This window comes from Amblyomma mixtum, chromosome 10, assembly GCF_055824585.1.
Source record: "Amblyomma mixtum isolate Tamu chromosome 10, ASM5582458v1, whole genome shotgun sequence".
NCBI lineage: Eukaryota > Metazoa > Arthropoda > Arachnida > Ixodida > Ixodidae > Amblyomma > Amblyomma mixtum.
This window is the reverse complement of record NC_143021.1, coordinates 115,264,815-115,290,466: the sequence shown is the minus strand read 5'-3', so window position 1 is coordinate 115,290,466 and position 25,652 is coordinate 115,264,815. Positions and strand designations below refer to the sequence as shown.

Here is a 25,652-nt window from a genome sequence, read left to right as displayed (position 1 = left end):
TTCTGGTCACCGAGATGAGGCCGCTACCCGGGCGTGGTCATGCAATTCCACTGACACGCGGAGTTCTTTTTAAATATATATAAACCCGATGGAGAATTGAGAGCCACCGGGATTCGATGCTCTACCTCTACGCCATATGAATAGATACTCCACATAATGCGATATAACTCTACAAATTTTCTGTTATTCGGCTTGTTCACCCTCTGTTTACGATGTTGCAGATCCTTCATCCTCAGATCGAATAGCTCAATGGAAATGCATGAACATCGATGCTGATAGCAATGGGTATCCCGGAGGAACTATCCTATGAAAAATTAATACAATTTTCGCGTGTTACTAATGCACTAGCGGTATATTTGTGTTCTGGTTCTACTCCGCCACCAGGGCGGAAAGGTTAAACAGCAGCATCCGATCTACGCAAATCTTCTAGCCCGAACTGCAGATGGGCACGAGGCACTCATTACCCATAACCGAGGTGAGTTGGCTGCTCTTCGCAGGTATGCCGCAGTGACAACCACAACATCACAGCCCACAGCCGCGTAGGTCACGACGACCGTCGACGGGGCCGGAACACGCCACCGCGGGAGCTTGCGCAACGGTCACCGCAACAGGTATCAAACCGCAGCAAAAAATCCTACGTTTAGCAGAACGTCTGTGTGCGCGGTGGCCACCGTAAAGTGGAAGTAAAGAAACTTGACAAATGATAAACAGAATGCTACCACACTTGTTAAATTTTTTTTATAGAAACGGTATTACTCCCGAGATAACTCCAAAAAGAGAACTGAAATTGTTTTTCATAGACAACAATTCGTTAATATGAGGTGTATTTCTCTCATTCTGCATATGTACGCTGTACCCTTCTTTGAGCAACGCTGTTCTGTTCATACTGCACAATGCGCATTGTTTTTCTTCATCTTTGCCTTTACTTATGTAACGTTATTTTTTTTTCAAGCTTTTTCCGATATTGGGCCCTGTCAAGCTGCCTCGAGCAGCTTTTTGCCCAAGAGTTCCTACCATGCATATGGTGAAATAAACGAATTGAATTTGAATTTGAATGTACTTTCGCTTATCACCGGTGTCTCATGCAGTTCAATTAGAATTGTTTGTTTTCCTTGTACAAGCCGATGTGACTTTGTAAACAAGGTATTTCTGTATTGTGATTTGTGCTGTTCTTGGGCCGCTCTGCCTTTATTTTTTTCTTCTTTGTTTTTTCTTGACTTTCTGTACCCTGGGGAGCTGGGAACTAGTCAAGCTGAATTTTCAGATTTTTTTCCCGCACTCCCTCACTTCCTGAGTGAAATAAAGAATTTATTTATTTATTTATTTATTTTACGTTCACGCATTGACATCCACTCTGACAGCACTAAACATGGACAAACACAGCTTGAAATGCCACCGAAACTCGGGCACGCCACTTTGCGGCGTCTGCCATTCCGCAACCGGCTGGCCCACGTGCCGCAGCGCCCCCGCTCCGCTGATGTCGGCGCAGGCACTAGAGCGCGAACATTATCTGTGTGCCCTCCCTGCCGTGGTGGCCGGTCAGTGTTCACACCTAAATATATTCTTACACCGTGTCGCGGACTCACCTCCGGGCTTGCTGGCGAGGCTACATTATACTGGATGTTCTCGTCCGGAGAGGAAGGAACCGGTTGGGGGCGGTTCGTTGCAACGTGTGATTGGGAGTTTGGAGCTCTTATAACCATGCCGCTAAGGGGAGTGGAGGACGGGGCCAGAACAAGCAATATCCTTGTTGCACTTGTATTCCTCAAGTCTTAGAGGAACCAAGCAGCTTGAACCGGGGAAGCGACTGTATCTTGGGGAAAACAGCGCACTCCTAAGACAAGGGCGAAGAAAGACAAGACGATACAGCGCTCTATCGTCTTGTCCTTCTTCGTGCTTGTCTTAGGAGTGCGCTGTGTTTTACCCCCAAGATGAACTACCAACTAGCCCGCTCTTCCACCCTTGCAAGCGATTGTAGTTGGTCGCCTGTGGCCCCATTTTTGAAATCCGCGTTAGTTGGAAACACCGGTTGTAGTTTTGTGGACTCCGAAATTCGAGTTCGCAGTTTTGGTCCCACCACTAACGGCGCCCGACACCCGAAAAACCAGGTGTGTCTCGGTACATAAGGAGGGCGAGATAGAGTTCGTACATTTCCGCTAACAAGTCCGTGGCGGTCGGCGCTATGCCCTCGGCTTCTTCATTACATTGAGGAGATGAACCCTCTTCGATGCATCGAGCAGATCGAGGTTCGAAAGAACTCGAGCAATTTTTGTTTCATACTGACTTTTCTCACGTGTCTGCAAGACGCCCGGAATTCGGAAGCAAGCCAAGCAACTCTACGCAGTAATGCCCTCTGGAGGACTACTTTATGAAATCGGAGTAGTAACCTAAGCTAAATCGCAGCGACGTCCTTTGGACTGAAAGAAGTTAATAGCCAGACACTGACATGTTCTTTCCGGCGTACTACTTATTATTAGTAGCTGGGAGCAGACGGCCCGGGTATCGGCGCGCTAGGCGCACTGCGACGGAGCTGCTGTTTGTTCATGCTAAAACCCAGCGGCACGCGGCTTCGTTCCTTTTTTTTTTGACGCGAGATGTGTCCAGCTTTATATCGAGTCATAATAGCAACACGCAACTGCTTCTTTATTGTGCGAGCTTGTAGCTGGTTTTGCCGCTTTATCTAGAAGGTTCATAGCCTGCTTTAAACTGAACGCCGGCCTAGATAGTCGATGATTCTGTCCCTCTGCTACCGTCGGGCGCGTTTGCTCCTGTTGCCACCAACGAGTTTTTAAGTATTTATGGACAAAGGTCAGCCCAATAAAGGGTTTCTTTTGTGAAGCCTTTCGCCGTCTTCCTAACTACTTGACTGCCGTCATCACTACGCGACAATATGCACATGGGAATATTCTAGCGCAAGACAGACGTACTGACGATACGGCGAAGAAATGCACACCGTCGTACAAACTCAGACCGCCTCGTTCGAGTACGATGACATACCAGTCAGCGCTCTGTTTTTGAGTAGTCAGCTTCTCTCGAAGTAAGTCATGAACAAACTCCGGCTTTAGGTTAATGCTTGTGAACATATTCCAGCCGACTTGCAAAATGTAACGTTAGCTTTATTAGGACCTCACCGATTAATAGTTCCAGGTTGTCAAATGCGGGCGAGGCGCCCCCCATGTTGCTAGTGAAACTATGTGTGTGTGGGCAGCAGCCAACCACTTCTGAGGTGCTTATTCCATAGACTACTAATAGTGCGTCAATTCGACCCGCATCCATTGTATGCTAGCCGGCAGAATGTTGAGCCCCATCCCGACAGGAAGGTGACCTGTCTCGACCTAAAAGTTTAGGTTACGAAGGTACGACCGATATACGACCCACCTGAGGGCCAGAGTTGATTTGAGTCTAACTGGGACGTCCACATGCAGGGATGAGGGTTTAGATGCATAGCTGAACGCGCGCCAAGACACCGGAGGCCGGTCCCCGAGCAAGACACTCCTAGATCATGACAACTGGCTTCCATCGATGCCTAATTCGACGAATGCGGGGTATAATTGGCAAACCATGCTTAGGAGCTCAGCGACGGCTTGACATTAAAGTGAGCTTCAGCTTCCTTTTTACTCGGACTCCTAACCCAGGCGCTGGAGATGCTCAATAGGGAGCGGATGGCTGCAGCCAAGTAAGACAGACTAAGAATGATGCGGGCCGCGTGGTTACTCCTAGCGTTGTTAAAAATAAATCAACGCGGGGCGGACACAACAGCTGCACATGTGGGCAGCAAACACATTTTGCCCCATACTTACATGGTTGCCCCGAGATGCACAGTAGTGCATCTCGGTTCGAGTGAAAGGGGTTGGTAGGTTTAAGCCTATGCGTGTGCAGGGCTATGATTTGAAGTAAATTATATAAAGCTCTCTTTTGTGGCCGAGATACATGCTCAAAAAACACCAGCCTATGCAGGCTTTAAAATTGCCTATCTACTTCTGTTTTATAGCAGATATATGTGTTGATACCTGTTTACATCCGACCGACTTTACGCTGCCGGAGGGCTGAAAACGTAATAAAAGGGCTTCTCGTTTTGAAAAGAAATAACCGGTGAGGCGCTGTGAAAAAGAAGGGCAGAAATGAAAGCCGTAAACAGTCGGTGCGCTTTCACATATTATACCGCATGGCCGTAGGCGTTCAGTAAACCGATAGTGCGCAGTAATCGATATGAAATATGAAGCTGAGGTGTAGAATGAGCTCCAGTGTGAACGGCAACGCATTAAGAACTTTCAATAAATTACTGTATGACTAATACCAATGATAAAGACCCTTTATTGTTTCTTGTTTATTTGTTTCTTCATTGTTTATTGGATACCTGCATCGCCCGTAGGGCACTACAGCAGGGGGCTACAAACGTTAACTGTCACTTTACATATTATTTCAAACTGTATGACTAATACCAATGATAAAGACCCTTTATTGTTTCTTGTTTATTTGTTTGTTCATTGTTTATTGGATACCTGCATCGCCCGTAGGGCACTACAGCAGGGGGCTACAAACGTTAACTGTCACTTTACATATTATTTCAACGCATGGTAAAAAGCATCGTTCATCGAAATATCCACAGTGCTTGATGGAAAACTTCCATTCTCGCACAGTTCTAACAAAAAAAAAAAGAGTAACGCAAGACGCCACCCCTACAAGAAAATTCCCTGACCTTCAAATCCTGGTCCACTAGCTTCGATATATAAGTTAGTGCCTGAATATACTCTTCGTTGTTGATGCCTGTTTTAGAGTAATAAATGTTAAGAATAGATAGTTTCTTTCTAGGTGGATGATACACTTATTGAACTTTAGTGCAGCAAAAGCTACAAAATTCGTTCTCTTACGAAAACTTGCTACTCCCTTTCGTATTGCAGCTATCTGTGCGCTGTTTCCGCAAGCATCTGTATGTGGTCGCCGATCGCTTAGCGTAGCATAACAGTGCATCGGCATTTCACCCTTCAAGGAAACACTGTAGAACAATGGCGGACCCGCAGGCCCAGCATTCTTGGACGTCACTTCTAATTTTTAGGCAGCTGTTGTATGTTGCAAGATACTGTTACGAACGCACTGATGGCAGTGCGCTTACATTGTGATGCTCAGCAAAATCTTGCTTTTGAAGTCGGTCATGCGTTCCCTTTGAGCAGACAAGAGAGCGATAGAAAACCACTTGGGTGCGTTTTTGAGAATAAATAGTAGATAACTGCAAGCTTCCCGTGGGGGGACCTGCAGATATATTGACTGTTTGGAGCAATCTTATGGGATGCGAAATAACTGCATTCATAAAAACTTCCCGCTGAAGAAAGTCGCTTGTGCAGAATTTCTCGGTACGTTATTGGCGCGCACAAGACATGGCAATCCACATTTCGCATAGCATCTACTGTGTGTATGAAAGCTTAGTACATGTGGGCAAAAATGCAAGCACCAGATGGCGACGACCCATGATGTTATCGTTCTTGAAACGAATGAACTTCAACTTCCTGCTTTCACCCAAGTTATGCACCTGTCAAGCGCGCAAAACAAGGTGCACTTACAAAGGCTGTCACTGGCTAAAAGTGCTCTCTAGCACAGCTAGGCAGCATAACATACTCGCATTGTTACACTTTGAGGACCGACTCACGTAGCCTTGAAGGCATTGATTTTTTGGGCATGAAATACAGTACATAGCAAAACGCGCATTAAAGTTGATTTTGCTGTTACATATAGTTTTATTGTGCAGTGATTTTATGATAGCGACCACCAAAACAACACATCACATAAACACGCTGTAATCCGCCAGGTTGTTTACCGTCCGGATTCTGGATGTGCTAGGAACTTGTATTGCTATGCCATTGCTATAACATAAATTTATTGCTGTCATGGCCAAAAATTAAGTTTATTTACAGCTATAAACGAGCACAATTTTGAAGGTGGCGATTACAAATCGCCACTTCGAAAATATCTTTAGTCAGCCGCCATTTACGTAGCAGCGGGCGCATTCTCCTTTCCTGCTCATCATCGCGTAGAGTGAAGGGCAGGTGTGTTGCCGAAGCGCACGCCTCTTCATTTTGCGCGCTCGAGAGGAGTCTCACTGACTACTTCAAGTGCTTGTGGGAAGAATTTTAAGGCGGAAGCCTTTAATGCCTCATCGTTGTCGACAGAAGGTTGTCAGCAGAGTGTCACAATTTTCGGTTGGTCGAAATGGTCATGACGTCAGACTGCGCGGATTCGAAGTAATGAGGTCACCCACAGATGCCTGACGCCCTGTTTTGGAGCAGACGACAACTAATAAAATAGTTGTTGTCCGCTCCGGCAGCGGGCGCAAGGCGTCCGTGGGGACTGCATTACATACCTCATTACTGCGAACAGAACCATGGATACAACTCATCGAAGCAGGGAGAGAGTCGTGCTAAAGAAGCAGTCAAAGTGTGTAATTGTAATGTGTAGTCAAAGTGTGTAGCCAAATAAAGCACTGGTACAGCACAAACATTCTCGCAGTCAATGCCAAACAGTGCGCCAGGAAAGGCTTTCGCCTTGCAGCACTTTAGAGAACCAAAGTGCCCCCTGAATTTTTTTATTGCGAGAGCATTAAAAGAGTCATCAGAAAAGAAATGCGTCATAGGTCACAAAATTCAAACATTGGATAGTGGGTAGTGACGGCGCCAGACCGGATAACTTTCATTGGTTGAAGAGTGATTATGTCACCTGACCGGGAGTGACTAACTAGCGCCAAAGGCATCCACATCTTCTAGTCCTGTGTCATTGCCAACAGATACGGTAACTAAGCGTCCTTTTCATTTTTTGACGTCATGTACACAAACACGGTCCTTCAATAAAACTTGGGTTGGGCCTAGTTGGTACATGATGTTGTGAAGCGCTTGTGTGTGTCTCTGTGTCTTTCTTCGTGGTTCGTCCTTTGATTGCGCATCCTATACCTTCACAAAAAACACGGTCCAGCCAGGTTAATGAGCAATGACAGGAGCTTCAAGTAGTATTGAGGAATCCCTGAAAATGACAACTGATCATTTGGAATAAGGTACCAGCTTGACGAGCAGAAAAGGGAAAAAGCGGAAAATGTCATCCTCGAATACAAAAAATTGGCAGAGGCTCAGCTTGGTTAAGCCCGGAAGTTGCGAAAGCAACATCATTCGTTTCTTCAGCCCGCATCCGCCGTGTCTACCGCCGCTCTCTGCCGACGGCACGAGTTGGGCCCTTTTCTTCCACAGATGATGTGACGTCACTCCTACCGCAGCACCTCTAGTGGGAGAAGCAAGAGGCTCACCGCCCGCCGTGTCTGCCGCCGCTCTACACTGGCGAGCCGAGCTGAGGCCCTGGTTTTTCGCAGCTAGTATGACGTCACGTCTAAGGTCGCGCTAAGGGTCAAACGTGTCCACCGCCGCGCTACGCTGTAGGGCTCAAACTGTGAGCAGTATTGCTTTCGCAATAAAACAACACAATTCATAGTATAATGCAATCGATACCAGCGTGTCATGTGAATTTTCATCGTGAGTCAAATGCAATGCAAACTTTTCGTCAAGCAACGCCGGCGCTGTTCTCTCTCTCTGTCTGCTTCTCCACACGCGTTTTTTTTTCTTTCTGTACAGCCAGAGCAAGCATCTCCGCAAGAAGCTCAGAAACCTGTGCTGGCTTCATCATCGTCTTTAACATCTCCTGAAGCCCCAGTGAATCGACCGGAGGCCGCTAGTGCAAGTCCACACTCCGAAAGACATGAGCCCAAGGAGAAAACATCGAAGGTATGTTAGTGTAGCGCAGCCGCGTAAGAGTTGACGTAAGCAATAGGCAAGTCACTTATCAAGCAAGGAGGGACAGCAAACAGGCGCAAGGAAAGATTATTGCGGCTTAGGGTTATACTACCGCGAAGCTTTGAAATATTTGTTTGTTCATGCACAAAACCGCTAGCACGTGGCTTTGTGGCGACTGATATCATGAGATTGATATGGAATGTGCGTACCCACGCGCAAATGGTTCGACGCATTTCGAGGTTATCGTAGATGCCTTCCGCGCCTTATCTCGAAGCTTCTTCGTCCGTTTTAAACTGAGCATGGCCGAGAGCAGCGGTGATTCTATTCCTCAAGAACTGTGGAGCACGTTTGTCACCGCCGCTGAGTTGTTGAGTGCTTCGAGGCTGTAAGTGAGCCCAATAAAGAGCTTCTTTTGGAAGCCTTTCACTCTGTTTCTGACAGCTGTACTGCCGTCAGCACTTCTTGGCAATATTTTTTTTTTCTGCTCATGTGAAGCAAACTCCACGGCCTCATAGGTACGAGAGGCCTGGAAGATAGGTATTGATTAAAAATGAAAACACAGTACGCTAATAAGCTTGTTAAAATGCTTAGCAATCCTATTGCCTAGCTTGGTCGCTCCCCGCCTTTTTGTGCACCTACGTAAAGATACCGCGAGCGACATAGGCGGGCTCTTCTATATTTCCACTCATCCCGCTCCATTCCACGGCCATGGCGGCAGTAGTGCTAGCGTGTCCATTTCCTCTTCGTCATTCCAACTATATATCATTTGCTTGCATTTTCTAACGTACATTCACTACCTTCTTCATGTATGTTAACCCTAGCCCTATAAATTTCCTTTGTTTACCTCACTGCCCTGCCCCAAATTTAAATTCAGGCCTTTTGTCCGCGTTTTAGCTTTCTTCCTTCTAGGTGAGCGCCAGCAATATACAACTGTTCTGAGTAGTTAAGCGGCTATTTTAAGCACTGGCCAGTGAGTCAGTGCTGATTTAAGCTCCTGTCCATCACGTGACATCACCTGTCAAGTATACTGTTCCCCATTTTTAATCTTCTTGCCACGACCCCGATTTGGCCAAAGGCCCCCTGAGATTGAGGAGTACGTGACCCAGCAACCCCTGTGGTCCACGGCGCGCCGTCAGTCCCGATCGCCGTCACCTCGCCGATCATCATTTTCACGGAATCCGCAGAACTTCTCGCGGGGGACGGCTGACCGCTCGGCCAGCCCTCGCCGGGAAAACTTAAGACAGTGACCTCCGGGGGCGTGGTCGCAGGTTATCGACGCTGTAAAGACCACCTGACGCCGCCGACATCCGATGGTAGAGCTCTGCCGACGCCGACGACAGTGGGAGAAGTAAAGGGTGGGGAGTCTTTGGGCCCTGCAGGCCAAGCTCTCGATATGGGCACCGGCGGAACAGGTGACCGGGCTCCCCACAATGGAAACACAAACGCCGCCGGTAAGGGCCACGCCAGACGTCTTCTCTGCGCAAGGATCGTCGGTCACTACTCGGGACGTGTTGCACTGGAAGCACGGAGGGTAGCGGGACGTCGTGTGGGGTTTGAACAAATGCCGCTGGACTTAGGGCAGGGCGTCGTAGAGCATCAGCATATGTCGGGCGGCAGTAGTCTCTCTGGACGGCCTGTGGAAGTGCCGCTGGATGTGGGGCAGGGCGTCGCTGAGCGTCAGCGTACGTCGGGCGGTAGTAGTCGGTTTGGATGGGCTGTGGTTCGCCGCGTATTAACGGAGGCCTGATAGTTTGGTGCACCTCTTCATGGATAACGCCCATAAGAGAGCTGGCCGTTGGCGGCGACGTACCACATATCTTCGCTAGCTCTTTACGGACGACAGCGCGGGTAATGTCACGGAGCGCTTCAACAAAACCTTAGCGGAGATGCTCGCAATGTACTATCGCGCTCAATATGAGTTGCAACGCGCGGTCATCGACCGGGGCTCGTTCCGTGGTGTGCCTCCTCCAAACGGTCGCTCGGAATTCTGGGAGAAACTTTTTCCTGAGCGGGGGTGCTGTTGTTTCCTGGAACAGCAGTTTTTCCCAGAATTCCGAGCGACTGTTTGGAGGAGCCACACCACGGAACGAGCCCCGGTCGATGACCGCGCGTTGCAACTAATATTGAGCGCGATAGTTTGACGTTTGAAGTTTGAAGGTTTATTTCCGCAACTAGGTGTTGCGAGGACAGCCAGGGAAAAAGCTGTATAGACAGCTTGAGAGGTCCTGGCTTCCTCTTACAGTGCAGCATTGACGGCGGCGGAATAGGACATCAAACAAATTGTAAGAAAAAACTCGTACGTTCTGTACATAGAATGACACATGTACGTTCCGTAAGCAGTACATTCTGCTTGTAAAGAAAAAAGAACTATATTAGGTCAAAGGGACTATAAAGGCAAACACAGGGAGGAGAAAATAAAGGACAGCAGAACTGACAGGTGCACTCAAAATGGTAATAGCAAGAAAAAAAAGAACTACACGAATATTTGGGGCAATTCATTCAGAGAAATATTAGAGACATCAAGATTCTTGTGGCAGTACAACTGGTTCAGAAGTGTCGGTAAGGTATGCTGCAACATTTGTTTGCCATAGTTTGTGCGGCATTTCTTAACATTCCAAGGCTCTGCTACGCGGGTATCATACACAGTTCTTCTTTGCTCTAACCTAGCAAGTGTAAGTAAGAAGTCATCATTTTTCATTATGGCGAGTTTATATCTGTAGCACAGCCTATAGTTATACATGGATTTCATTGGAATAACGTTGTGTCGGTGGAAAAGGCTCGCAGTGTGGAAGAAATACGGCACTTTACATGCAATGCGTATAATACGTTTTTGTAAGACAGTGAGTTTGTTAATATTACGTCGACGTACAGTACGTCGACGTACAGCACAAGGCCTGGGAGGAGATCCTCCCATACGTGACGTTTGCCTATAACACGGCGCTTCAGGAAACGACTCGCTTTACGCCGTTTCGCCTCGTCTACGGGCGGGACGTACAGACAATGCTCGACGCCATGCTTCCGTGCGCCCCTGAAGACCAGGAGCTGTCACAAAATTCAGCGCATTTTAGAAACAAAGAAAAACCGCCGACGCGCACGGCGTCTCGCCGGCGCGAGCCCAACGGGAGATAGGGAAAGCCCCCGCCGAGCGCGTGCCTCCCTCTCCACCGCCACGGCGTGCGCCGAAGGAATGAGCCATCCACGCCGATCTCTATAGAACGTGCGAGTCGTCTTCTGTTAACGGGGGGAAGAGGGGGAAGCCTTGCGTGCGCTAAGACATGTCCCCCTCCTCTGCACTCGCACGTCGGCTACGCCGCCACGACGGCGCCACGCTAGAACACGCTGGAACCTTCGCGAAACGACTCCTGACTTTAACCAGTGAGGACGCGCGGCCGGCGAGAGAAAGGAAGGGAAACTGCACGGGAGATACTGCGTGTATGTGCGCGCCTACTTTGGCGCGTACAACAAACAGACATGAGAGCGAGCCTATAAAAGAAGGACGTTGACCGCTGTCAAGTCAGTCCGGACCGCCGTTTAAGCTTCATCGAAGCGCGCCCGTTCGACTCCCGGGAAAACACCACTCGGCCAGCATCGGACTAACGAGGCAACGGTCGCCAGTCTGCGGGACGGCATCGTCGTGGAACTCTGGTCGTCGGACTGCCGCAGTGCCCGGTGAACAAATTGTGTTTTGTTTGTTTACCTCTCTCTCGTGTTAGTACACTTTAGGTGCAATATTGCCTTTGGATTGCACTCTCTGTCCAGTTTAACTTTGCACGAGTTGCATTGTTCTGTTAATCACTTTGTATGTGCTTGTACTAGTGATTGTGTAATCCTCTGTATCGTATCTTTGCTGTATAAACTTTGTTTTGTTTTGTGAACCTTTGGCTCCGACCCATTCTCTGGCTTGCGACCAGCGAAAGCTGGGCACCGAACGCCCAAAAACCTCTTGTCACTTGGTGGTTGGTCTCCGCTGAGCTTGCCACGCTGAGTCGAGGGCAGCTCCTTCGAGTCCGAGACCGCTACCCCCACACGCTCTAAGGGTGTCTGGGAGCTTCCCACTAAAAGTGCGCGAAGTCTGGGTGACAGGAGCTCACGTCAGACACCGAGGAATTTACCCGGCACGCAGAGGAAGCCCGGCAACTGGCCCGTATGCACATCCGACGGCCGCAGGCCACGGATGCACAACGCTGCAACCAACGACATCGACACGTAGAGTACCATCCCGACGACAAAGTGTGGGTATGGACCCCAGTACGTCACCCAGGCCTGTCGGAGAAGCTCCTGCGCCGCTACTTTGGATCGTACACAGTGCTGCGTCGTATCACGGATGTGACGTATGAAGTCCTCCCCGATGGCACTCTACCGAGTTCGCGCCGTCGACCTCAGCCTGAGGTCGTGCACGTACTGCGCATGAAGCCTTACTTTACGCAGTAACGGGCGTCGCATCTTCCGTGTTTTCTTTTTATTTGTACCTGCAGCCGTTGAGCGGCATGTGACCGTTTCTTCACTAGCTTACTTCCTCCCGTTCACTCAATGTGCGCCCACGTTTCTGCTTGCGGCAATATCGTGGTCCCGTTATGGGGTCACTACTTTCCCTGCGCAGACCACTCCTATAGCAATTTCAGTTTCTCGCTGCCTACTGTATACTGCTGTTTCCTTGCCGATCTGTTGAATATTACTGTGGTTTTCTTTCAAATGATTTTTAGGCCATGCGTTCAGCTTTGTCTGCATAGGTCCTCGATTGTGCTCGGCAGTTTGTACATTGAGTTACATAGCAAGGCAATCATCATCATCATCATTTATTAACCCTTAAGGGCCCCGTGCGGACATTACATAAGGGGACATTACATAATGTCCCCTTACATCCGTGGTCCCGTGGGGACATTACATAAGGACATTACATAATGTCATCATCAAATCGGAGATTTCTAAGGTATTCATTATTCTCGTTTATCCCGCACTCCTGTTAATCCAATTCCCTGAATGCATCCCTAAACTCACTGTGAATATTGAAATGAAATTTTGAAATGAAATTTTTTTCACTAGAAAAGACGTATCTCGCTATTTGTTTTATTCATATTTATTACTTCGGCTCTCCGAGACGATGTTTGCTATGAAGTCTCTAAGAAAAGTTTCCTAGCGCCTCTGAATCTATCTCTTGGACACCATGGTTACAGGAACTTGCATGAGTGCTGATGTCACAGAGCTAACTGGATTTCTTGCTAAATACAAGTTATCTAAGAAGCACCGCCCCGGTGGCTGAGTGGTTACGGTGCTCGGATGCCGACCCGAAAGACGCAGGTTCAATCCCGGCCGCGGCGGCCGAATTTCGATGGAGGCAAAAATTTTAGAGGCCCATGTACTCTGCTACGTCAGTGCACGTTAAAGAACCCAAGGCAGTCGAAATTTCCGGAGTGCTTCACTACGGCGTCCTTCATAGCCTGAGTCGCTTTGGAACGTTAAACCCCCATAAACCAAACGAATTATCTAAGAGGCCTAAGAAGTAGAAAACAATATCCGGAGCAACACTGTACATTTCCCGTTTTACAAAGAAGACCATGATTCAGCTCAATCGTCAATGGGGCCTGATATCGCAATTTCAAGTGCCTGCTTACTATATCCAAAAAACCTTTCCTGGTCTCATTAAAGTCTGTGGTGTTGAAGCGTGCTAACATGCATTCCGCTGAAGACGACCCAATCTCCCGTAGAGATCACTCCGACTAGCTTCAACGTGGGCTCTCGTTTGTACTTAACGCAGTCCCGTGAAACTATGTAGTATTTTTTTTATTTAAAACGAAAATTTATTTACGTCTTCGCATTGCGTTCATAAAGTAAAAGTCACATTCTCAACAGTTTAGAGATAAACAAAAGTAAGCGTACACAATACAGACATCCTCAAAAAAAGAAAAACAATAAACCATAACTTCATATATTCATTAGGAAGGTTTTCAAAGATTGCACAAAGTTTCTTTTCAGTTTAATATCATCAGGTATACCATTCCAAATCAAAACTCCACTGAACTCTATTAGTCTTTGCCCGTAACTATTGCGACACACTGGTAAGTTGAAATGTTTAGCACTAGCCGCCCTAGTTTCCCTTTTAGTTCTTATAAATATGCTATGCGGATGTGGATCAATAATTTGTAAGGTTTGGTGAATTGTCTGCGCTACCTTTAAAGTGAATATTGAGTGAAAAAGCAGAAGAATGCGAGTTGACTTAAAGAGCGGTTTGCTAGAGTCAGAGGCGGAGTCTAAAAGTTACCTGCCCTGTTGATCTCTGCACATGCTTCCACAGGAGCCAGTGGTGTCACCCGTAGAATCCAACCCAGCTGTGGCGGCCCAAGCGGCAGCGTTCGCAGTGTCGCCTTCGACGGAGAAGGACCAGGCTGTGGACCTCCCTAGAAGGTGCGTTGACATAAGCTTTCGAGCCCCAGTATGACCCGGCATAAAACCAAACGGGGAGGGGATGGAAGACCGCAGCAGGTGGGCTGATAGGACAGGACCGGATAGCGGCAGATCCGGGCCGGCCCTTATTTCGAGTGGCACAAACTCCACTCACGGTGACTCACCTGAGTGGTCGGCGCCCAGTCTGCTCCTCCCCACTCGCGTGTTTGGTCGAAAACAACGGTTGCCATTTCAGTCCACTCGTTAGGAGGTAGCTTAGCATATGGTTCATGACAGTCAGTACTAATATGACTACATGGGCTAGCTCTTCAGGCCGTCCCGAAAGAAGCCGACTTTGCTCAACGAGCGCGATTATCGTTTCACGGTTTTCGTCTGCTGCGGGATTGCGCCGCATGTGTATCAGTGTTCGTTCGGCCTGCTGTTTTGTGTATGCACACGTTTAATATTGTGTTCACTGTTCTGGTCGTGTGTTCATGTGTGTGTGTGTGTGTGTGTGTGTGTGTGCGCGCGCGTGCGTGCGTGCGTACGTGTGTGTGTGTGTGTGTGTGTGTGTGTGTGTGTGTGTGTGTGTGTGTGTGTGTGTGTGTGCGCGCGCGCGTGTGCGTGCGTGCGTGCGTGCGTGCGTGTGTGTGTGTGTGTGTGTGCGCGCGCGCGAGGGACTACTGTGCTTGTTTTCTTGTTTAAGAGCGCTGCTGTTAGGCGTACGTTCCTCCGCTTTGCGTGACAACGCCACCTAACAACCGTGGCAGGTAGTAGCCACCTGCCGCGGCGAGTGGAGGAATGGACAACCGGAAGGTGGAAGCCCCGGGAAGGTCTCAGAGGGTGGCATCTTCACATGTCACCTGCCGGCGGTAGCAGGCGGCGTGCGAAGAGCTGCGTTCAAGTTTGGCTCTACCGACTACCGTGGTCGTTCCTCAGTTTTTTTCTCAACACGAGTGCAGTTGAAAAGAAAAATGACAGGATGGTTACCACTGGTTAACGCGAGATTAAGCGCATTCTATTAAGGTATTTATACTTTACGACCCGTTCTAGTAGAGAAGATGAGATCGACCGCACGTCTGTAAGGTTCTAGGGAGCTCTTTTTAGAAAAAAAAGTACGTACTGAGAGAATGGTACAGGACAGGAGAACGAGGAACACAGAAGACAGCACAAGCGCAGACTTCCAACTCTTTATTCGAGACCAAAAAGCAAACGCTATATAGGGGGTGAACCTACGCGCATAACCATCATCATCATTCACAAAAGGCCTAATTAAAATCTAAACCGCACTGATCAAAATTTGCGTCGCAGAAAGGCCGATAAACCAGAGAACGTGCAGTCTTTCAGCTCTTTTCAGCCCTTTTCAGCTCTTTATTTTTCCAGATATGGTCATTTTTGGCCTTGGTCTCTTCTGAAGTCCGCCTCTATCGAAGAGCAGCGCCGCCGATGATTCTTTCCTATGGTGGGGCGTTTCGCAGCACCTGCCACAGATGGACTGTGCTACATTCCTTCGCTCTCACCATACCCTCCCTCACGCTTCCACGGTACCCACGTTCCGGATGATTGCCACTGTACGCCTTTCTGCACTCTCGCCGTACCCTCCTCCCACGGTAATCATCCTCTGGACAGGGACTTCTCCGCTCTTGCCACACTCCCTACTTTTCCGACTAACCACAATCAGTAAGGTTCCTGCTGTATCCGAACTCTTATTACCCTCTCCCATGCCCTAGTCGTACCCTCCTTCCTCGGCGGTAACCCTCCCCGTCCTTCGAGGGTAACTACCCTGCGGATGGTTTCCGTGTCAATCTCCTACCGGTTGCGCCTTCTTAAACTTTCGCCATGCCCCCCCTTCCCGATTAACCATCCTCCATTTGGTGGTGCGGTTAACCATAGCTATTGGAGACACATGAGAGAGGCCTTTGCCCTGCAGTGGGCGTAGTCAGGCTGATGATGATGATGGTGACGCAAAACATCACACTCACAGTCGCGCTTCATTAGGCAGCAGTCCTTTCACCAGGACGGGTGAGGTAAGTAATTAACTGATTTGGAAATCAGTTTGCTCGCCTGCAATTGCAGCAGATTTCTAATCACGAAAGATGCTCAATGTTGCACCGTGGCCTAACTGAAGCTTCCACAGGTGCGTCCTTGAATTTGAGCGTGCAGGTGCCGCCGCCTTTTTATCAAGTGGCTGCCTTTCTTTCTTGCGGCGATGATGGTCGAAGCTTCCATGTGCCGCCATCTTGAGGGAATGCTTGCCTTGGATTGCTGCGCTGCTGGCTCCTAACCGACGAGGCGCCCGTTTCCTGCTGTTGCAAAAGGTTGCAAATCACGAACGATGCTAAATGCTGCACTACTCCCGAACTCGGTGGTTATGGCACTCGGCTGCTGACCCGAAAGATGCGGGTTCTATCCTGGCCGCGGCGGTCGAATTTCTATGGAGGCGAAATTCTAGGAGCCCATATACTGTTCGATGTCAGTGCAGTTTAAATAACCCCAGGTGGTCGAAATTTCCGGAGCCCTGCACTACGGCGTCCCTCATAGCCTCTGTCGGTTTTGGGACGTTAAACCCCCATAACCCACAAATCATCTTGCTTAATCTATTTTATTCGGTGGGCCAGCTTCCATTAATTAGAAAAAAATTTAAATTGGTTCTGAGAAAAGGAAATGGCGCAGTATCTGTCTCGCATATCTCGGCGGACAGCTGCACCGCGTCGTTAGGGAAGGGATAAAGGAAGGAGGGAGTGAAAGACGAAAGGAAGAGAGAGATGCTGTAGTGGAGGGCTCGGGAAAAATTTCGACCACATGGGGATCTTTCAGGTTCACTGACATTGCATAACACACGGGCGCCTTTTGCGTTTCGCCTCCATCAAAATACGGCCGCCGCGGTCGCGTTCGAACCCGGGTACTCCGGCTCAGTAGCCGAGTGCTCTGGCCAGTGAGCTACCGTGGCGGGTATAGTTTGGGAGCCCATCGATATATAGGGGGGGGGGGGGGGAGGCAACTTTTAAAGGGTTTCATTTTCTTTGATAAAGTGATTAAGAAGGCCCGAACTTTTTCCTTCGATCTTTTTCTATCGTCCTCAAAGACACGGTAGTCTGTCTGTCTGTCTGTCTGTCTGTCTGTCTGTCTGTCTGTCTGTCTGTCTGTCTGTCTGTTTGTCTGTTTGTCTGTTTGTCTGTCTGTCTCTCTGTCTGTCGTCTGTCTGTCTGTCTGTCTGTCTGTCTGTCTGTCTGTCCGTCCGTCCGTCCGTCCGTCGGTCCGTCAGTCTTTCCTTCTTTCCATCTGTCTGTCCGTCCGTCCGTCGGACCGTCGGTCTGTCCTTCTTTCCATCTGTCTGTCCGTCCGTCCGTCCGTCCGTCTTTCTATCTGTCAGTCTGTCTGTCCGTCCATCTGTGCATCCGCCTGTCTATCTGTTCGGCCGTCGGTGCTTCCGTCCGTCCGTCCGTCCGTCCGACCGACCATCCGTAATTCTATGTTGTATTTACTAAGTGGTTCCATCCACGTGACCTCTAAGGTCCCCCTACGCATCCCCTCAAGTGCGCAAAGAACACACGCCAGTCGCTTCCTTGCAGCGACAGCAACCTGTTCGTGAGCCTGTTCTCTACTCTTTTCATCACTGGCTGCACTCTGGCAAGCGGGGCCCTATTGCTGGCGCTCTTCAAGGAAGGCGAGAGTGAGCAGGTGCTGCGCGTGCCCGGCCTGGGCGGCTTTCGTGGCGCCCAGGTCAAAGTGGACGACCACGTCGTGCACGTGTTTCGGGGCATTCCCTTTGGCCTGGACACGTCCGGAGAGAGGCGATTCAGGTGAATGGCCGGGTGGCGCTTCTTTCTCGCTTTACTCAGGCAAGTAATCTGGATGAAGAACGTAAGTCTTGGCAGTGGCGCGTACTTTACGTTCAACTACGTTTAACTAATGTATTTTTCCACCACCCATGTCAAATATCATTTATCTACTTTGGCCTCCTTGGAATTACACCAGGCTTTAATGCACACACGAAATCAGGATGTATGGGTCATACCATTTTTTCGTAGCAACTATAAATTACAGTCTTTAGTACCTTCCACGTACCTTAAGCGCATTTCAGAACACCACTGGCTATAAAAGAAAGGAACTACGGACCCACTTTGTAACGTTATAAATACCTGTGTACTATTAATATCATTGTTGTTATTATTTGCTGTGTTTAGCTCGGCGTGCTACTTGTGTTTGCTTCGTTGATTGAATATGTTCCATCTGCAGTTGTCTCTTTGTTTTAAATTTTTTTTCTCTGTACAGCTAGGAGTTTCATGACATTTTTTATATTACTGCCTAGGTTCTGTGCTTTGTTTTTTTTACCGTTTATTGTTATAATATCATTTATAGCTACTGATGGCTTAAAACTTGTTGTCACATGCTGTGCGCTTTGCCTTCTATTGGTTTCCTGGACTTCGTCAAGCTGCGTTTATCCAGCTTTTATCCAGGAAACCATCCAGAAATGTCTGGTGATTAAAGTGAATGGAATTGAATTGAAAACAAAATTCGTCCTTCAGTGGGGCTTCTCCAGTCCCTTCTCCTTCGCTTGCGCCTTTGGCGTTTCAAGATTTCATTTTATCACTGCCATTCGTGCACGGTGAACAAAAGTGCAGCCTTCATTCGGCTTTTTTCCGCTCTATACCTTGAAATACAGCCTCCTTCGCTGCGTAAACGTTGGGGCGTATTTGCTGGTATCGTAGAATAACTACCCAGCAGTCAAGTCACGGCGAATAGATTACCTTTAAAAAATTAATTCAATTTATTTCCGGAACGAACCAGAGAATGTTTATTAAAGTTAAAAGCTATGCAAATAATCTGACTAAGCCACTGGCCTCTATTTATGCTAATCACTTACTTTTACTTAAACTGTAATTTACGCCTTCACTCTGAATAAATTGTCTTCCTCCTTTCTGCCAATTTTCTTTCATTACTTTACGGATAAGGTATAGTTTATCGCGTATCAAAATGACATTTTCAGCATTTCACATAGTGAAGGACTTAAACAATTGCAGAAAAATCAGCTCACTGCCCGTTGCCTACAAGGTATCTTACTAAGGTAATCGCTAATAGGGTCAGGACAACCTTCGACTTCAATCAACCAAATGATCTGGCAGGCTTTCGTAAAGGATACTCAACAATAGACCATATTCCCGCTGTCACTCAGGTGACAGAGAAATGCACAGAATATATCCAACCCCTATATACATGCATAGCCTTCATTGATTACAAAAAAGCATTTGACACATTGGAAACCTAAGCTCTCATGCAGGCATTGCGGAATCAGGATGTAGACGAGTGTTATCTGAAAATACTGGAAAATATTGATAACAATTGCACATCTACCATAGTCCTCCATAAAGCCAGCGTTAAAATTCCAAAAAGGAAATGTGATCACAAAATGAACAAGGGAGGGGAAAACCTCAGGTTGCTTGAGCCAACGTTTCGACAAGGGGACTTGTCTTCGTCTGGGCAAAGGGTTCATCATTGGCAGGTATTAAATAGGGCCTTCGCTCCGAGGAGGAAGGCCCCGGGGGTGGGGAAGGAAAGTGGTGATAGAGGGGATGCGTGTCAGGAAGGGGAGGGAGGTGAATCTTGATTCGTTAAGCTGCAATAGTGGAAAAACGTATATCCCGAGGGTGTGTAATGAACAAAGGCTTTGAAGGGGCTGCGACGGGGGGTTGGCGCTGGGTGGACCTCAAAAACTCAGATAAGAGGATTAGTCAGCGTGGTACAGGTGTCAGGCAGGGAGACACGATCTCGCCAATGCTATTCACTGCCCGTTTACAAGTGGTATTCCGGGATCTGAAAAGGAAACACTAAGTCACTCAGGACATGAACTGCAAAGCATGATCAATCAGTTAGACAGGCAGAGCAGAAGGGTGCGTCTAAAAATTAACATACAGAAAACCAAAGTAGTGTTGAACAGTTTAGCAAATAAACAGCAGTTCCCGATTGGTTGCGAGGTGCTGGAAGTAGTCAGAGAATATGTCTACTTAGGGCAGGTAGTGACCGCAGATCCGGATCATGAGAGCGAAATAACTAGAAGAATAAGAATGGGGTGGAGCGCATATGGCAGGTTCTCTCAGTTCATGAATAGCAGTTTACCAATGTCCCTGTATACGCCTCATCTGTCCTCCTAAGCCCTATGACATCCCACATACATGCATACCTAAAGAACCCCAGGTGGTCGAAATTTCCGGAGCCCTTCCCTACGGCGTCCCTCATAGCCTTAGTTGCTTTGGGACGTTAAACCCCAATAAATCAAAACCAAACCAAACACACACACACACACACACACGCACACACGCACATACATACATACATACATACAGGGTCCGTCAAAAGTTCCAAGGACACAGGGTTTGCTTTTGAGCAGCATAGTCGGGCTGTTGAGATACCCTCGATGATCAAAATATCTGTAGAGAATAGAAGGATCGTTCTACCATCTGAGAACCTCGATAGCTCTATCGGAATCTTAAGTGCCAGGATATACCGATGAAAAGCGGACCATGTAGCCTGGGAACTTTTGACGGACCCTGTACATACATACATACATACATACATACATACATACATACATACATACATACATACATACATACATACATACATGCATACATACATACATACATACATACATACATACATACATACATACATACATACATACATACATACATACATACATACATACATACATACATACATACATACAACCAACCCCGCCGCGGTGGCTCAGTGGCTACGGCGCTCGGCTGCTGACCCGAAAGACGCGGGTTCGATCCCGGCCGCGGCGGCTGAATTTCTTGAAGGCGAAATTCTAGAGGCCCGTGTCTTGTGCGATGTCAGTGCACGTTAAAGAACCCCAGGTGGTCGAAATTTCCGGAGCCCTTCACTACGTCGTCTCTCATAGCCTCATTCGCTTTTGGACGTTAAACCCCAATAAACCAAACCAAACCGTACATACATACATACATACATACATACATACGTACATACATACGTACATACGTACATACGTACATACGTACGTACATACATACATGCATACATACATACATGCATACATACATACATGCATGCATGCATGCATGCATGCATACATACATACATGCATGCATGCATACATACATGCATGCATGCATACATACATACATACATACATACATACATACATACATACATACATACATACATACATACATACATACATACATACATACATACATACATACATACATACATACGGTTTGGTTTATGGGGTTTAACGTCCCAAAGCGACTGAGGCTATGAGAGACGCCGTAGTGAAGGGCTCCGGAAATTTCGACCACCTGGGGTTCTTTAACGTGCACTGATATCGCACAGTACACGGGCCTCTAGAATTTCTCCTCCGAAGAAATTCTAGCCGCCGCGGCCGGGATCGAACCCGCGTATTTTGGGTCAGCAGCCGAGCACCATAACCGCTGAGCCACCGCGGCGGCCAACATACATACATACATACATACATACATACATACATACATACATACATACATACATACATACATACATACATACATACATACATACATACATACATACATACATACATACATACATACATACATACATACATACATACATACATACATACATACATACATACATACATACATACATACATACGGTTTGGTTTATGGGGTTTAACGTCCCAAAGCGACTGAGGCTATGAGAGACGCCGTAGTGAAGGGCTCCGGAAATTTCGACCACCTGGGGTTCTTTAACGTGCACTGATATCGCACAGTACACGGGCCTCTAGAATTTCTCCTCCAAAGAAATTCTAGCCGCCGCGGCCGGGATCGAACCCGCGTATTTTGGGTCAGCAGCCGAGCACCATAACCGCTGAGCCACCGCGGCGGCCAACATACATACATACATACATACATACATACATACATACATACATACATACATACATACATACATACATACATACATACATACATACATACATACATACATACATACATTTAATAGCAGGACCCGAGGATGCGGGTTAAATCCCTGCTGGAGGCGAAATGCAAAAACACCTGCGCGCTGTGCTATGTCAGCGCACGTGACGTATCTCCAGGTGGTGGAAATCATTACGACGTCCCCATATGTACCTTAGGAACTCTAAATCCCACAATTTACAATTTTATTGGGTGGGAGAAATACCTTTCAGCGCCCAGAATTGCAGGCACAGTAGATGGAGCGCTGACATAGGCTGACAACAGCATGCATGAGAGCCTTTTTTCGCAGCCGTCCTTTCCCTTATGTGGAAGACGATGACATCCTCTTCGAAGCACGAGAACCAAAACCTGGCTGCGTACAGACTGCGCCCAGAGAAGGACAGCAGGTGTGTCAATGCTTTGAGTCACATATTTTGACTACTTCGACTTCGGCCTTGCTTATCGTTTCGCTGCGCTTTTTTGGAGCAAAGTGCGCACATCCCCCCTCGAAGACACGGACAACAAGAAGAGAAGTACAAACAGGCCTCAATCACCAGGGAAGTGATTGAGGCGTTTAACATAGCATCCAATACAGACACGTGTGTCAGTGCGCCATCAGTGGTTTTATCTGACAAAAAAGTGATGCATGTTTGTGCTAATCTGTGAAACCTTTGACGACAAGTGCGCTTTGATTATTCACTCCCCCTCCTTCTGTGTCTTTTCGCACTACTTTCAGTTTTATTGCGCGCCCTCATATATATACAAGGTAGTGACTCTGCATTAAAATCCTAGTTGTGAGTCAGCGCGTGTTTTTACGTCTCTTCCTGTTGTCCGTTTTTTTTGCGCTGTTTTAGAATGAACAACCAACTCGCCCAAGCTTTTACCTTAGAAAATCAATTTTCGTGTTTACCAGCTGACTTCTGCGAGCAACACATCAGCAGTGCAATAGCCCTCGAAGCCACATAGCCGCACTGCCATCTGAGGGGGGTTAAAGCAGAATAAATCACCTGGAGGCTGCTCCGTGAAAGAACAAACTCACACGGCACAGTTGTTAGCTCTAAAATGTAAATCGATATTCACTAGCAGCCGACTGCGTTTATGATTGTAACATTGGGGAATGCGCTGGCATGTGCTCTCAGCCATGAATTTACTCAGTTGGTGCCACTCAGCGTAGCACGTCGCATTGACGTTATGCGTGAGATCGGTGCATATTGACCAATCATCTTGGCGTAGTACTGCGCCAACCCACCGCCGCAAAAGGGGCAAACGTTTCCTGAAATGCTGTCACTGGCAAAAAAATGCTGCTAAAAGCAAAAAGGCCTTGACATTCAAAGTAAATTCCGTCTTACAACACGTCTGCTGAGCTGTGAAGGCTACAGTGATCTAGGCCAGTCAGAACGGTGCGCGCTGCATAAATCGCCATCATCATCAGCCTGACTACGCTCACTGCAGGGCAAATGCCTCTCCCATGTCTCTCCAATTAACCCTGTCCTTTGCCAGCTGCGGCCACCGCATCCCCGCAAACTTCTTAATCTCATCCGCCCACCTAACTTTCTGCCGCCCCCTGCTACGCTTGCCTTCTCTTGGAATACACTCCGTTACCCTTAAGGACCAGCGGTTATCTTGCCTTTGCATTACATGCCCTGCCCAAGCCCATTTTTTCCTCTAGACTTCATGTAGTATGTCATTAACCAGCGTTTCTTCCCTCACCCACTCCGCCCGCTTGAGGTCACCGGTCATTTTTCTTCCCACATAAATAAATGCATTAATGCTCCATAAATATGTTTCTTCCAGCCCATCCCGACGCGGTTGGTGGCTCCATCACTGTGAAGGAAAGTGCACCAATGTCTGATTGCTGTTCGCAGGAAATTAGGTCAACTCAGTGGACGCCATGTTTACGAATGGCGGCGCATATTTTTGCAGCCGGTCTGCAGAGAGCTGTGCTCGTGGAGGCTTTATGTGCTCCTTTAATCGGTGAACTAAAAGCTCTCTTTAATTCCGGAACAGCATCATAAACTATCTTTCAATTACTTCAATAAATCTCTGAAAAAAATCACGACAGTCATCGAATATTTGAGGGAATATTTGTTGTTTTACTCGGCTCTGATTGGATGAGACAGCTCTGCTTTCACAGTACTGCAAACTACTTGTCAGATGGAGTATATGCTCAGGATTACAGAGAAACTAGGAGCGTGAATGCCAAGTTTGCCGAAAAGGGTGTGCTTTGTGGCGAAATTAGATGACTGAGTCCTGCTAAGGCGCCGGCAGCTGGCCGAGGACATATAGGTATATACGGTCTCACATTGAAAAAGTTCGCACAGGTATCTCTAGGTCCATTGGTACCATGTATAAATTAAAGGACCTTTTGCCTATGTGGCTAAAGAAACAACTATACTACACACTGGTACATTCGCGTTTCCACTATTGTCTTCTTGTTTGGGGCACAGCACCTAAAACAAGCATAGAAAACATATACTTATTACAAAAGAAATTTCTGCGACTAATGGATAATGCACCATACCTTAGCCACACTGCCCCATTGTTTAGGAAACACCAATTGCTTACACTGTGGAATGTTAAAAACAAAAAGATAGCGTTAGCCACTTACCAACAAATGCATTCTGATCCTGCCGCCTTTTGTCATAAGTATCTCACGAAACCACACAGCTACAACATACGGCACATAAGTTATAATAAGGAAAAAATACGTACTAACTACGGCGCCCAAAAACTTAGCTACAGAATTTCCAGTTTTTTAAACGATCACCATCCTGCTGTAAACATTATTCAAGAAAGCAAATCATTGAAAGCTTTCAAAAATTGCATCACCATGTATCTGTTGTCACTCCAGGCATAACCACTTTTTTTTTCTTTTTTTTATTCTGTTGTCTCTCATAGTACTTCTCCAACTGTAGATAAATGTTTAAGATGAAATTACTGCAGTTCACTGTTAACCAATCCTTTCTGTATTTCCATTTCGTTTTTGTGTCTATTTTACTCGCTGAATGTCTTGTGCTCTCGAATGGGAGCAAGAAGGGCGTGGACTCTTTGTCAGGCATCCTTTTGCCTTTTAGTCTGCGCCCTAGGCAACTGTACCATTGAGTTGTCTAAATAAACACTTTGACTTTGACTTTGACTACATGCCCCGATGTCGTCGATGCCAACGTATTTCTTGCGATTTTTCTGAGTACGTTTCAGCGCAGGGTTCAAGCTGACCTGTTTCGATCCAGGCAGCTTGCTCAAACACTATCGCTCAAGTAAAACTCTAGTTTGGGCGAGTTGGTTCATGATGAAATAAAAACTGGTATGGCGCAAGAAACGGGGACTATCGCTCCTTGGAAGTGACGTCTGAGCCGCTAAACTTGTCTGCATCCTTGGGCATGGCATCAGAAATCTAGACAAAGCGCTTACTGCGGAAATACTGAGATAGGAAGTTAGTTCAGCCTATAGCGCCTTAAATCTCGAATTATGGTGTCTTGCAGGCTTAACTACATCTATGAAAGCTCGAAAGTCACGCAGGGCT

At 47.4% G+C, this 25,652-nt stretch overlaps 1 protein-coding gene across 1 annotated transcript in view; it reads left to right on the top strand.

The window, feature by feature from the left end:
• LOC149326727 (acetylcholinesterase-like) overlaps positions 1-25,652 on the top strand; it is a 61,011-nt gene that overhangs the window by 26,952 nt on the left and 8,407 nt on the right. Inside the window, exons 4-6 of the mRNA XM_089564661.1 lie at positions 14,059-14,168; positions 17,720-17,950; positions 22,440-22,536. Coding sequence (XP_089420787.1) covers positions 14,059-14,168; positions 17,720-17,950; positions 22,440-22,536 — 438 coding nt within the window. The remainder of the gene's footprint in view (positions 1-14,058; positions 14,169-17,719; positions 17,951-22,439; positions 22,537-25,652) is intronic.